Source organism: Aquila chrysaetos, chromosome 13, assembly GCF_900496995.4.
Source record: "Aquila chrysaetos chrysaetos chromosome 13, bAquChr1.4, whole genome shotgun sequence".
In the NCBI taxonomy this organism is placed as follows: domain Eukaryota; kingdom Metazoa; phylum Chordata; class Aves; order Accipitriformes; family Accipitridae; genus Aquila; species Aquila chrysaetos.
Window position 1 is genome coordinate 13,339,251 of NC_044016.1, and position 15,525 is coordinate 13,354,775.

A 15,525-nucleotide genomic window follows, 5' to 3' on the forward strand; every position below is an offset into this window, starting at 1 on the left:
ATCCTCTGGCCCTCTGCTCGCCGCACGGACACAGAGAGCGTTGGTGGACTTGGGCATGAGCTGGGGCCATACTTGGAAGTCTTGCAGTCCTGATTTATTAAGTGTCTGTGTCAGATATACAAGCTGGGGTTTTTGGAGGTCTCTTTCGTGGATTTTTGCACCAACACAGTCATCTGATGGTTCAGGTAGATGCCTTGTGGCATCTAACTCCGATTGCAATTTTTCATGTCTGTGATAGCCATGAAAATCTTGATAAGAACTAGTTCTCACAGGCACTGTGCTAATAGTAATATTGACTCTAGACTAATTTTAAAGGAGTTGTTATTTTTTGTCACACTCAGCTGAACCACTCAGTTTAGGTAGTAGACACCAAACATGGATATTTTATATTGTTCTAGGCCAAATTTGGAACAATATGATTTGGAAAATGTTACTTCTTTCTTGGACTATGTAGCTGCAGATAGACTCCAAGCTTATTTTAAAGCTCACTATGATGAAGTACACAGTGATATGACTCAGATACCTTAGAAAGAAGAATTATACAGGCATGTCTAATGAATCCAAGTCAAGCTTTTCTGGACGTGGAATGCACAGAGGTTATTTGATAGTTTTCTAGTGCACAATCGTGTCAATGAAGGGTTAAACTTTAGGTGCAGTGGAACTGAATGCAGTGGCTGTGGATGGAGGTCGGGGGAGCTTCTGCTCTGGCTATTTGCAAGATAATGAACTCCCCCTCCAGTTGTATGAGTGGATCTATTTGTCTTCACTGGAAGGCTTTACAAGAGTAGGCTACTTGTGTGACTAAATATTTGCAGGGTTGGGCCTTGAGCTTGTGCAGTGCAATGCAAATTCAAAGCACTGTGAATGTTTTTAGAAGAATTTTCCACTTCGGAGTATAAGGAAAGCAGGGATAGTAAAAGGGAGTTAACATTACTAAATCATAAGATTATAGCCAGCATAATATGTGTCAGAACAGCAGGTATATATGGGTATGTATACACACACATGCATATAAAATATATGGAGATATCTGTGGATCTCTGTGGGTGTACCGACAGAGGTGGTTAGACATACATACACGTGTGTTTCTAAATAATACATTCCAATTTTTCTATTAATGAACTTCCATGTTTAGTAACAGTGCCAGGTACAAGATTCTGGTACCTTCTAGCTCTTCTGGAGTTTAACGCTAATCGTAATAATGTATTTATAAATAAAAGCCTAGGCAGAGCTCTGAATTTAGAGTTTAATATTTGAATTACCCACTGCTTGCTCTCGGTTCCAGTATCCAGCAGCAGAGGAAATCCTGCCTCACAGCTGTCAGCATACAGTTTTGGTCCTGCTCTTAAAAGTTTCTGCGTGGTCCTGGGGACGCCCTGTATGAAAGTCTGTTCCCAGTGAAGATCAGTACTTGGCAGGCCTTGATTGCTAGATTTCAGTGAGGAAAATCAATTCACTTCTCGTGCACCGCCTCTATATATCCTGTAGCAGGAAGGTTGACACTGGATTGACCTTTATTAAGTTTAGGCCTTTCAGGGTACTCACCCTTTTTCCAGGGTTGGAAACCTGCATGTTGCAGGTTTCCAGATGTTTTTGGGCTTAGTAGGTGTGGCAATATAAAACAATATTTTACTATATTTTAATGCATATTTTAAAAATATATAAAACATTAAAATATAGATGCAGATATAATGTGTATATATTATACATAGAAACACTCATATACATATATATGCCATATATATACAAATATATACATGTATATGTGCTTGTGTGTATATATGTGTATATTTATATATGTATATACTATCAGTGATGAAAGGAAATATTTAAAACCTGAGGGATGAATAGATCTTAGAGTGACATAAACATCTCAAATCATGGATTGGTAAATCACAGCTCTATCAGACAGTGCTGGGAGTTCCTGCTCTTGCAGGGACTGTCCCAGTGCTCCAGGAATGAAAGGTGAATCCAAGGATTGGTTGCGTAAAAAATATTACATTCACTTTGATGATAGCAATAAAGTAGCAAGAGCTTCTAAAATGTGCTGTGCTGGTTTTGACATGTAGCAGCTCACACAAATGCCTCATCAAATGGCTACCAATGTCAGTAGGAGCTTTTTATTTCCAGAGGGCACCAAGTCAGTACAAAATATAATCTCGACACAACCAGTTTTGATTAGGTAACCCTGTGTCCTTGTATTTTTTAAAAGAAAGTCTGTGGCCAGTGTTGACTACTGTTGCTCTTCATAAAAATGAGATTTTTTTAATTGCACTTTTGTACTGTGGGCAGCAGTTAGGCCTTACTGTAGTAAGTTTGGGCAAGTCCAAATTAAAAGAGATAAGAATTAGGTTTCTAGAAATTACTTCTAGTGTAATGCAATTGAGCCTGTCACTTATATTACAGCTGGTAATAGTGTTCTCAAAGTTCCTGTTCTTGGAGTCACAGAAATCTCATGTTCATTAAAGAAAAAAGGGGGAAATTTCCAGCTTTTTGGTTGTAGAGAAAATCTAAAGATTGTGAACATTGAGGGCTAAAAGCTGTCAAGGCAAAGAAAAAGATTCACATTGTGTTGTAATTTTTAGGGAAATTGCATGATCTATACAGGGGGGTTTTGCCCTCCAGTAGCCGGGGCAGCGGGTCTGCAGCAGCCGGGCAGCGGGGCAGAGCCAGTGGAGCTCCGGCTGGGAAAGGTGGCTGGTCCTACTGTTCCCCACTGAGCAACCTCTATAAATGAAGTGTAACACTTTGGCGAGGTTCTGGCTTGACATTTATTTTTCTGAAAATGTGGCTAGGGTGCCTACGCTAATGCAAGAGGGCTCGTTGTTTGCACAGACTTACCCTGCTGATGACAGCTTAATAAGCTCCTTTATTTTGTGTTTTTATTCAGTAAGCTTGTCGGCTTTTGTGTAGGGGCTGACCTCTGCTTTCGCCCTCCTCCCCCCCCCCCAGCTCCTCTGAAAGGGGCACCTCTGTCCCCATAATTTGTAGTAAAAAGAGTTGTAAAGGGAGGTGAACTGGCCGGCTGTAGGGACATGGGCTTCTACAAAGCAATATAACTTCCGCAGGGGCTGACCCTGTATGCCCAACATGCCTAAAAACTGTGGCAGTCAGTGGGGATTTTGGGTGCATAAAGACTAATGCAGGACGCAGCCTTTATGACTGAGAAAATGCAAACAGCGAGGGAAGGGTTCGGTAAACAGGGCTACTCAAAATGAATTACGGCACACGATGTGAGAACAAGTCAACATTTCATATCTGGCCTACGTTTTTCTAAACAGACAGAAAGGCATCCCAATATTGTGACTGTTTGCTATTAGATTCTACACAAAAATATACTAGGGTGGCATTTAAATGCAGCGACTCGAGATAGCAAAAAGATGTGGGATTGTATTTCTTTCCATTCATTTAATTGGAACCATGCTGAAAAGGCGTATGAAAACCATCACTCTTGAATATGTCTAAAGTGTAGCTTTGCGACGCTGAGAATGATGTCCAACCTAATAGAATTTCAGATAGAGGAGATATTTTGGCTCATCTTTTGCTTCCAGCTATATTCAGTTTCCCCATGTGGTTATTTTTCTTGTTATTGTATGCATCCAGCTATCTGTTTCTTACTTCACCGTCCAGGAATACAAACCATTTTGTCTCATTTCAGACCTTAAAATGGATTGGACAAAAACAAAAGGAAGGGGAAAAAGAAAAAGTATTTTGGGTAGTACCTCTGTATTTGTTTCTGTGTCTTAATAAGTTGGCTTCTTGAACGGAAGGCCTAAGAATTACTGTCTTGGAATATTTTTCATCTATATATATTCTGTATTTTGTAACATCTGTATGCTGGCTGGTGGTTCATCAGGAGGGGATGAATGTAACCATTTTAGATGCTTAACTGGCTGTTGGGACTTGCCCAGTTTGTAATCATCGTAATTGCACATACAAATATGGCCATGTAATTACATGTGCATTTTTGCATTTAGTTTCAGGAGTTCATTTAGAAAAGTATAAATGTGGCCCAATAAATCCTTTATATCTCAGACTTCTGTGCTTTTATAACTCTATATAATTATGTAATAACATTGCATCTGGAGAGGTTTCACTTAAGTAAAAACAAAAAAGAGCTCAGGTTAGATTATATATTTTTTTGAGTTAGACCTACACTAACTTGCACCGTACTGTGTTTTTCAGCTTGTGAGATTGATTAAGTTCAGCAGTACTTATGCAAGAAAATTTTGTTATGAGAATAAAGAGCAATTTAATATGAAACCAAAACTGGATCGGGTCATTTAAGCTTCCACAATGACTGAAGTGATTAAATGGGTATTAATATAGTAAAATATAAACCTAATATTCAGCTACTTGGGCAGTGAAGACTTTTGTCAAGGTACAAATTGGATACTAAAATGAAAGAATTACTTAGGAGCAAAGTTTCAGCTCTCTGAGAACAAGTCTAAATCATTATTGTTACTATTGGCATTCATGGATTGCAATAAAATAGACACAAATAGATGCTGTAATTAATTTCTACTTATGTGTTCATATGCACATAAATAGACTAATTTATCAATATTTTGTGTGTACAGATATGTATGTATTATGTTTTTGTAATCAAAGGTATGTATAATTGTCATTCGTCTTCCGTATTTCTATTCCTGGAATGGTTTTCACAAACACTGAGAATGTCTAATGAAGACTGATATCTTTTTTGTATGCAGTCTTACTGTGAACCAACCATTATTGCTAGACTGTCCTTTCCCAGTCTGGCTTGCTTGCTCATTTCCCTTATGGCTTTTTCCCCAACGGACAGTGCTACTGTGCTAAAGACAAGAGCTGAACTCTGCAGATGATACAAAAACAGATGTTAGATTTTGACACTCAGAAGTGAGGGTTTTCAAACCTACCGAGCTTCATCCTGCCTTCTTAGTCTGCCCCCACCCAAGAGAGACGTGAAATACCTAGTAAGAAGTGCCAAATCCAGCTTGTCTCTGAGAAGAGATATATATTGTATTCAATATTTTCATTTAATTTCATTTTTTCTTGGTTCAGAAGGCTTGAACAGAATTTTGCTGATGCAATCCTCTAAGACAGTTTGCAGCACACGAAGATTTAACTCCCGTCAATAAGCTGCACAAAAATGGTGTCACAGATGATAAGGAACAAACCCAAGTCTGGTCTGAATGGCTCTAGATTAAGAAATGATTCCTGTTGCAATCTTTGTCATGGTTGTGGCAGTAAAGAGAAAGGTCCCTTTTCCTATTTCAAATGTTCATATCGGCATCTATCACAAATTCTCTGTTGTGCATCGATGCCAAAATCTTTTCGGCATGTTTTAAAATAAAATCTTCTAGCTCTTTTTCTGTTTAGGTTAACATCCATGCTTAAGCAGCCGTTTTGAAATACAGCACCATTTTTACACCAAAAAGAAAAACATTTACTTCTTTTACATTTTTCGGCACCCATTTTTCCTTTAAATGTAGACAGCTACAGTCAGAGCTAGCAGAACGGTTCATAACAAATTCCGTATTTGCTGACTTTAGCCTGGTCTTTGCTTTTCTGGCTGGGAGGGTCACAAGCCGTAAGTGTGCTTGATACTCAAATCTGCTTGCAGTGGTTGTGTTCAGCCTCACCCCGCTCCCTCCAGCAATGGCACTCTAGGCAGGCTCTCTGCTTTCCGGGGGAATTAGGGTTGGACCTCGTTCCTGTCTGCATGAGCCTGCCTTCTTCTGCAGGGCCATGTCTGAGTCCCCTCAGCTCAGAGGAGACCTCCATCATCTTCCCTGAGCTTTTTAAAACTAAAAGAGGTTTGAAAAGTTAATTCAGGGCAAGGCAGTAGAGAAATAGCAGAAGGACATTTTTTAACGCTGCATTTTCACACAGACCCTTTTACTGTATGGTTTATTTGACTGGGGGCAGAGATTACCTTTAATTTTATTTCATGTGCATGCTGTTCGGGCTGGAAACTTGCAATCAGATCCTTATCAGGCTCATTTAACTGCCTCTCTGCCAGGGCTTGGCAGGGAGTTTGTAAAAGCCTGTCCCCCAGCCATGTCAGATGTTGTCCCACTCCATATAAAGCAAGACATCTCTTCTCCACAGTCTTTAAATATTCTTCTTGTGCAATTATTTATGCAAGTGAAAATTAATCATTCAAATGTCCTTGGAAAGCAAATACAAGAAAGAGCTGGAGCATAGCTCAAATTGCCATTTAAATGCTTTTAAATTGATGAAGCTACTGGCAGGCAATATTTTGGAGTATTTGCCCTTCTTTAATGATACTGCACACAAAAGTCCATCAAGTATAAAGAGAAGCAATTTCTGGCTGGGAAAAGATAAATTTTGGCATTTCAATTGCTTTTCAAGCTACCATGTCATTGAAATACACATTGCCACTCAATGCACAAAATGTAGTCCTATGGGAACTGTCATTAAAAGCTACTTTGTGATGTCTTTTAAGCAGAAAATCAGTCTTATTTAGCCAGATACTGCATAGGCTAAACTAATTTTCCTCAGATAGAATTCTGTTTCTGTATTCATTGATATTTTAAATTATGATATTTTTTTCTTAAACATTTGTGGTGGGTTGACTCTGGCTGGATGCCAGGTGCCCACCAAAGCCACCGTGTCACTCCCTTTCTCAATTGGACAGGGGAGAGAAAACATAATGAAAGGCTCATGGGTCAAGATAAGGACAGGGAGAGATCACTCACCAATTACCGTCATGGGCAAAACAGACTCGACTTGGGGAAATTAATTTAGTTTATTACCAGTCAAATCAGAGTAGGGTAATGAGAAATAAACTCAAATCTTAAAACACTTTCCCCCCACTACTCTCTTCTTCCCTGGCACAACTCCACTCCCGGTGTTCTCTACCTCCTCCCTCCCAGCGGTGCAGGGGGACGGGGAATGGGGGTTGGGGTCAGTTCATCACACGTTGTCTCTGCCGCTCCTTCCTCCTCAGGGGGAGGACTCCTCACACTCTTCCCCTGCTCCAGCGTGGGGTCCCTCCCGTGAGAGACAGTCCTCCGTGAACTTCCCCAACATGAGCCCTTCCCACGGGCTGCAGTTCTTCACAAACTGCTCCAGCGTGGGTCCCTTCCACGGGGTGCAGTCCTTCAGGAGCACACTGCTCCAGCGTGGGTCCCCCACGGGGTCACAGGTCCTGCCAGAAAACCTGCTCCAGCGTGGGCTCCTCTGTCCACGGATTCACAGGTCTTGCCAGGAGCCCTCTCCAGCGCGGGCTTTCCCCAGGGTCACAGCTTCCTTCGGGCATCCACCTGCTCTGGCGTGGGGTCCTCCACGGGCTGCAGGTGGATATCTGCTCCACCGTGGACCTCCGTGGGCTGCAGGGGGACAGCCTGCCTCACCATGGTCTTCCCCACGGGCTGCAGAGGAATCTGTTCCGGTGGCTGGAGCACCTCCTCCCCCTCCTTCTTCACTGACCTTGGGGTCTGCAGGGTTGTTTCTCTCACGTATTCCCACTCCTCTCTCCTGGCTGCAATTGCTCAGGTGTTTGGTTTTCCCCCCCTTCTTAAATCTGTTCTCCCAGAGGCACTACCACCGTCGCTGATGGGCTTGGCCGTGGCCAGCGGCGGGTCCGACTTGGAGCTGCCTGGCATTGGCTCTGTCGGTCATGGGGGAAGCTTCTAGCGGCTTCTCACAGAAGCCACCCCTGTAACCACCTTGCTACCAAAACCTTGCCACGCAAACCCGATACAACATTCACTGAAATAAGAGCCTGTACAGAGGGGTATGCAGGGGGCACTTCACTGGCCTTGTGCTGTATGATGCCCACAGGAGACTCTGCTAGCTAATTTGGGACTTTCAAGAGAGTGTTCCTCAAATGGGAGGACACAAAAGCTATGGGGGGGTGACTTCAAGCCAAGACAATGTGTGGAGCTCAGAGCCTTGTAAGAAACTCTTACTTTGCACCTCATCCATAGAGAAACGTAAAAGCATGCTGAGATACGTTACACTGATATTGCCCGGTTGTGATTTTTTTCAGCTCTATGGCTATTGCTACCAAGATAGCAATGACATCCCAGACACACTGACGACCATCACTGAACTAGGCTCGCCTTTAGAGATGATTCAGCTTTTACAGACTTCCTGGGAAGACAGATTTCGAGTGAGTAACAACTGTTTTAAAAGGACTTTTAAGAGAGCGATGAATACAAAATAACATCAGGGATGAAGCAGGGGTTATGTACTATGCAGTGCAATTCACATTTATTAACCATTTGCTTTGCATATGATTACATCCTGGTTTAGAAACAACTTTTAGCACTCCCTTTCTGCAGTGTTTAAGATATCATGCTATTTTGTCTGTTGATGTTTTCTAATTGTAGCTGGTTATATGATTTTTACATGATATCTTCAAATATTGCTTACTTGTTAAAGCTCGAGGCCCAGGATTCTTGGTGTTGAGCGTTGTGCTCTGTAACTGGGATTTAAACAATAGAAGGATGTTCTATTTCTCTCCTGATCCTTATCATAGGTTGGTTTTAGAATTGTTTTCTACTGCTTCCTGCTCTGTTTGTCTTTTACTGGGGGAATATTGAAATAAACATACACAGATCTCAAAGCCAGGTTGTCCACCACGTTGGCAGTTTACCAGGAGCATGAAGGTCACACTTAATTTGTCCAAAATGAAGCCAGACTGCAGCAATGCTTTGATCAAGACAGCGCTGTCTCGCTCCGTGTATATTGGGATGTGCTGTCGGCTGAGGTTAACTCCTTAAGACGTTGCAAGGCAGCAGCAGTCTTCATCTAAACCACTTTGGATTACACGGCTACATCTGTACCAGAAAACTAAAAGTGTGCCTGGCTGATCTTGGAGGCGAACCAGCAAGGTGCAGCCCACGTCTGTATTATCGCATTCTTGCACTCTGAAGGCCGGGTGGCTGCACGCAGGATGCTGGTCAGAAATGGTCCCTGGGCCGTGCTGCCTTCTGGGTCACGTCTGGGGACTGTGCGGGAGAACAGCCTTGGTCCTGTCAAACCCAGGCCAGAGACCGTGCTAGCAAGTGTGCATGTGGGATTAAGTTTCTGTGCCCAGGAATGTTCCCTGGCAGAGTTTATTTTACTAATACAGATGGAGCAAGTGTGTTCCCTCCGCTAAGCTTCAGCTCCCTTTTCCTGAAAGAAGTACGGTCTTAATAAGCAGTAGAGGTACTCGTCACGGCTCCTGAAGTACAGGACCTGTCTTCGGCTCGTCTCATCCAGGGAATGCAAATAACGGACTGTGACGGCAACTACGTACAAAGTAAATGACCAAGAGATATGTTAGATTATGGGTAATAAACAGGGAAGTTTCCTTCCAGCGTGGATTTTCTGAGTGAGCAATTGCAAAGGGAGATGAAGGAGAATTAGATGAAGGTGCTGAGCTGATTCACAGAGGTGGAATTATAGATGAAATATTCCTATGACTGCTCTAATGAAGTCTTAGATAACATCAGGCTCATTAGCTTGTCTAGGACGCAACTAAGGCAGAGAAGAAGGAGGAAGTAAAATCACGTCTTCTTGATACGTGAGACTTGTTTGTGGTCCAGTCCCGAAAATGGCTGCGTAATTATTTGACCTTATTCCTACGGATAATAATTTCCTTCTGTTGAAGGACTCGGCAGTTAGCTTCTCCCAAGATCAGCACCTCTGCGCTCAGCAGAGGTGTGTGGTACTGAGCAAAGCCTTCATCTGTGTGCTTAAAGCTTGTTGTACGGGGGCGTTTGCAGTCCCAGCCTGGCAGCAGGTACACAGGGCAGCAGCCCGTCGGGGCTGGTCACAGAGGTTCCCAGTGCAGGAGCAGGGGCTTTCTGGCATTTGAAAAAAGGCAATAATTTCAGATGACAACCTGTGTTTTTATTCAAGCTAAATTCTGGGTTCATTGGCAATTGAAGATATGTGTATTATAGGTTAGTTAGGGCTGGATGTGCCTTTTATATACAGCATGTTGCAGGATGGCACATACATGAATCCTGTGTCCTTCCAGAGGAAGGAAAGGGTGGTCAAGTCCAGCGTCCCGTAACCAGGCCTGTGTTCATCTACACCTACAGGCATCTCCATGTGAGCTGTGGTATACTGTAAGTAGGTTAAAAATGTTCTAGTCTTGTCAAGCAGGGAAATGATTATAGGAGTATTAAGGTAGTCCTAATGTCCCACAGGAGAAGGGTCTGTGTGGGATAACTTCAGACATGCTCAGCTTTCTTATGAAGGGTGCATTTAGGTGCTCCCCTGAGTATACCATTTATGCCCCGAGACTGAATTTGGATTTGACTACTTCAATGCACGTGGCCTTAACAGTGAATTTTAACAGAAAACAAAGATTATGTATAAACAATAAAAAGCTTGCTAGACTGAATGAGACCTGTTATAAATTTAATATGTAGAATAAAAATTCCAGTATTTAACTGTGTTCATATTAATACTACATTTACATTAATATATTACATACTGGACTCTAAAGGAATGCGGGAATTGAAACCAGTCCTTTGGTAAGGAGGCTGAGTTCAACGTTCGTTGAGTTTGCTGTCTACTAATAGTTACTCAGACTTTTAACCTGCAACTGAAAAGTGCAGCATCAGCCTCAAAGTGGCACATGAGGGTCCACCAAGGTAGACCTGCCAAGGTAGGTGGACATACTCACCTTGAGGCACAACAAAGAGTTACGGAGGAGCTGTGGAGTTCCTCCTTCTGGGAATTTGCTTCCTTTTCCCCTGGAAAAAGGCAAACATGAGAGGAACCAGTGGAAAAAAAATTATAAAAGCAGTCAAAAGGCAGGATCAGTATGGAGGCAATACAGACACCGTCTGGAGTTGGAGCTCCAGGTGTGGGTGCAGAGTTGTCCGGCCAAAACTTCCAGACCTGGAGTTTGTAAAAGAGCAGAATCAGGCTGCGTGGTCAAGGCCTGTGCGTAATGTGTTATTAAAAGTTAATGCTTTTATTTCTTTTAAAAGTAAGAATAGCAACAATAAGCCCTGCTTCAAGAAAAGTGTGGGAAGGCACTGGTAAAGAAGCTTATTTTTGTTTCAAGTCTCCAAGGGTTTTACAATCAACTATGTTAATCCTATGAAAAATACCTTAGTTGCAAGTTTCAGTTTTGAGAATAAGTTAAAACACTTATATTAAATCATATATTTATGGATATATCTTCAGCTAAAGTGGTTTCATTTATATACTTTGTACTGAGAAAGTAACGCAAGGTACCTACGTTTTTTTGCATTTCAGATATGTCTCAGCTTAGTTCGGCTTCTGCATTACTTGGCTCACTCTCCTCTTGGCTCTGTGACGTTACTGGATTTTCGCCCTCGGCAGTTTGTGATCGTGGATGGGGAACTGAAGGTGACAGATTTGGATGATGCCAGCATTGAGGAGAGCTCTTGCACCAGTAACAGCGACTGCTTCATGGAATTCCCTGCGAGGAACTTCACGCTGCCCTGTTCGGTTGAGGGACGGTGTCAGAGTATGAACGAAAAGAGGAATCTCTACAACGCCTACAGGTGCGTGATCGGATAAGGTAAAAGAGAATTGAAAGCAGGCAAAAAGTGTCCGGCATCCTTTATAGTTATTCACATCAACAAGTACGTATTGTCTCAGAACCGTTACCCAAGAGTAAGTGAAGCCATGAATAATTGTTTCATTTGCGAAAATGCATAGCATTTATAACTTTGGAATTGTTTTGCATACTTTGAGTGTGATTCACCACTCGGTCTAATTTTACATTGGCTTAATCCCACTGAATTCTTCACACAAGTAGAGATTTTCACAGGAGTGAAACAGAGGTGCCTGTGGAGTTGGGGGCCCGTTAGCTCTGTGGTGAGGTGATTCAGGCAGCTCTTCTTTGGTGTGAGTTAAGACGGGTCATGACACGTTTTTCACCACCAGCTGAGCAAAGAGCTGTCTTCAGATGCAGAGAGACGCTGGGCTCTCATCCTGCGCTCTGGCTCGATGCTCTCTGCCTCACCAGAGCCTGCCACGGTAGGGTTATAACAGGCACCGGTGCAGCCGCGGGGCCACCGAGACCCTCAGTTGCTGACGAACTGGGGCATAATCCCAAACCTTTGAAAGCAAGGGGTGCTCCCTTTTGCCCCTCTCCTCTCTGCCCGCAGCCCCCTTCTCTGCACAGGCAGACGCTGAGGGACTCGCTCCCGGTGCTGCTTCCGCTCCGCGGCAGCGCCGTGCCCGCAATGGGGGACGCGTAGGTCCCGTCTGTCTTCCAAATTTGATTTTAAGGGCTTCTCTGAATTTACAGCGGAGTCCTTCTGGGCGATGGCTTTGTGTTTGTGGTCTTGGCTCTCCCCCGTCGGCGATCGCTTCCCTTGGAGGGCTGTGCGGGATGCCGGGGGAGCCGTGTCGCTGCTTTCTGGGGAGCCCGTAGCTGATGCTCAGTGCCATGCTCCTGCCGCCGCTCCGGCTGATGGATGCTGCTGGGGCAGGCAGCCGCCTTGTCCGATCCAGATAGGAGGATGGAGGATCTCAAAGCAATGCCATAATGGTGTGCTTATTTCTTAGACTTCCCTTTCAAGTATCGTGCCGTTCACTGCCTGCCAGACCACAGCGAGGAGAGTCTGCTCCAAAGAGAGTCTTCTGCTTTGGTCCCAGGGTGCTCACCAGCATGTGTGTTGCATTAGCTGACCACACTGAAATGGGCTGCACCACATGACAGCCCTCTGCAGTTGTGCAGCGCAGTTTTTTTAGTGTGTCCTCCAAAATTTTCCATTTCCATTTGCTTGGCTTAAAGATCTTGCTTAGCTTGCTAGCTTTTGGTTAAGACCATTTTACTGGTCTGGCTAAGAAACCTTTAATAGGCACCCATCCATCTCAGTTGTAAGTGGGGATATGTCTGCGGTGTGGTGGGCTTGCGGCAGGTTGCTGGTCTCGTTGAAGGAAGTGGTCTTTTTCTATTACAGTTCTTACTATTGCCTTTGAACCGCACACCAGTCTGTAGCACACGCACAGTGCCCCAGTGCTTTCAGCCCCTGCTTTTGCTTAATTCGATAGAGACAGTGAGGTTTTGTTCAACAGCAGATTCATGCTATAGTAGGCTGCGACCACCCGTGCTAGGGCTTTAGCAACAAACTCTGTACACTTGTCTTGGAAAGCTAAATCCTCACTTCCTTAGGTGTAGGCTACTAAATTTCGTATTTTCACGGACGCACTCTGTTGCTGTAGGGTTAGAGATTGCCCTCAGTAAAGGGTTGCTGGTGCTGTTAGGTAGAAGTCAAAAGCAGCAATATGTCAAACAATGCACAAACCCCTTGTAATTTTAAAATATAGCAGGCACTAGCCTTGAAAGTGTAATTAGCCTATCTAGCTGGTTTCTTTATGAGGTAAATAATTAAAGGAGAGAACATTTTGGAAAAAACTCTACTATGCAAGGACTGGCCCATCGTGACTTTCAGATGGTTACCTTCTGTCACAAATGTGTCTCTATGGGTTTTCCTCCAAATGTTTGGAGGAACAATTTTCAAAGCACTGGACAGTTTTAAAAGTAAGGATAATGAATTAATATTTTGAACTACTAACCAATGGCTGAGATTAATTCTCCGTCATTGATGGTTCTTAAGATCAGATAGTTCTCAAAAAGAAAAAAGACAGGAAAAAAAAAAGGCTGTAGGAACAAATGCAAAAGGATCTGACAATCTGCGTTACGCAGATCACAAAGGATGCCACTGGCCCTGCGATCGATGAATAATAAATGTTCCTGCAATTAAGTTGTGCAGGCACCAGTGTCTCTACACGTCAGAATTTCACATGCGGGTGTTTGCATTAGAACAAGTTGTATATTTCTATAGCCACAGAAAAACAAGAACCTCCGTGACTCACATTCATCCAGCATTTAGCAAAATAAAAGACAGGCACTGAATTTTTGCAATTCACATTCAGTCGGACTCTGCTTTATGGATAATCTCTAAGCAAAAAAAGTGAGGTAAAATTTACCAGACAAATTATTCATTACAAATGTTATACTGCCTCTTCGATTTCTGTATGTATTTATACTGGCTGTTTCATACTCATCGCTAAGAATACCTACCTGGGGATAATCCTGCTTGGGAAATTCATAAATACTATTTTTGTAAAGGATGGAAAAGGGAGTTACGATCTCAAAGAAATATTCATTGTGTAAGTAGAATATGTCAGCTTAATAATACCTGAGTCTATGATCAATTTTTGCTATCAGTAACTTAATTTTTTAATTTGTGCTTATGTGAGACGTCTGCTAGTCTCCCTCCTGAGCATGAGTCCCTGGAGGTTTCTGACCATGTGGTCTCTGTATATGAAAAAGCATTGTACTTTGCTTTGCAGGTCAGAGGTAAAGCAGGGCAATTTCCCAATTGTGCCCTTTTCTGCTCATTTATGTCTGGTAGTTCTGTTTATATTGTCAGATCCTGAACTGTCCCTCTCCATCTTAGGTTGCTATGACACTGAGTTTGCAATAGGTAGTAATATTGGCAGAGTAATAGAATTTAAAGAACAATGTGAAAATTAAGTGTATTTTGAGTGATGGTAAAGGCATACTGTTTTTTCTTTTGTAATTAAAAATGTTAAAATGGAGAATATACATCCATCAATGATATCTACATGAATTCATCTTGAATTTAGATAAATTATGAGAACAGAGAAGACATTCTGAATTGCAGTGGCTTTAAAACAATAGAAGGCGGCTTTCTCCTGGCAATTCATTTGAAAGTCTAAGAAAACTGTAGAAAAGAAAATAATATTCAGTTATTTGAAATGAGCAGAAATTCGATTTATGCACTTTCAAAGTTTGAAAAAAACCCCAAGACTTCTGGGGTTGATGGCATCCTTTTACTTTGTTAAAGTACAGACAGCTTTGCCAATAGTCACAATCCAGGGGGCTTCACAGCAAATTTCTGTATTAATGGAACATTTACACAGAGTTACAAGGCAGCCTTGTGTATAACAGCGTGGTCTAGGTATGCCAGACAGCTGTGTGAATAGTCTTAGCTCTATATTTATTTGACTATAGAATATGATTATATTTCCTGAATAGGTCAGTGGCTTATAAGCAATAGGAATTTTATTCCTTATGTTGTTCAGTAGTTACCAGACATTTGTAAACTCTTATTTAAAATTTTTCAATATGGGTTACTTTTCCATTGCAGGTTTTTTTTTACATATCTTCTTCCACACAGTGCTCCATCCTCACTGAGACCATTACTGGATAAGATAGTCAATGCAACAGGTAATTGGAATAAACATATTAATGCCAAATATTTCCTTTTTTAATGTGACTATCATGTTTGGGATGGGGCAGATGCTGCTTTTATGTTCACTGCAATAGAACCAGATTGTTCTTCTATCCAGGGTAAAATTTCCTCCATACAGAGAAGGCAAGAATGGCCCCGTATACCAGAGAAACCCATTTTGAGATTTTATCTAGGCTTCACAGAGGAATTTACTTCCTCCTGACACTTCAGCACTGGGGTGGGCTGCGTGAGGACGCAGTTACTTGCGGGATCTGGAGGAACCCCTGTCTCTGGCAAGGGGAATTTTAATGATAAAAACAGGATA

At 42.5% G+C, this 15,525-nt stretch overlaps 1 protein-coding gene across 1 annotated transcript in view; it reads left to right on the forward strand.

The window, feature by feature from the left end:
• PKDCC (protein kinase domain containing, cytoplasmic) overlaps positions 1–15,525 on the forward strand; it is a 38,686-nt gene that overhangs the window by 8,313 nt on the left and 14,848 nt on the right. Inside the window, exons 2-4 of the mRNA XM_030035539.2 lie at positions 8,000–8,122; positions 11,218–11,489; positions 15,117–15,196. Of these exons, the coding sequence (XP_029891399.1) occupies positions 8,000–8,122; positions 11,218–11,489; positions 15,117–15,196 (475 nt within the window). The remainder of the gene's footprint in view (positions 1–7,999; positions 8,123–11,217; positions 11,490–15,116; positions 15,197–15,525) is intronic.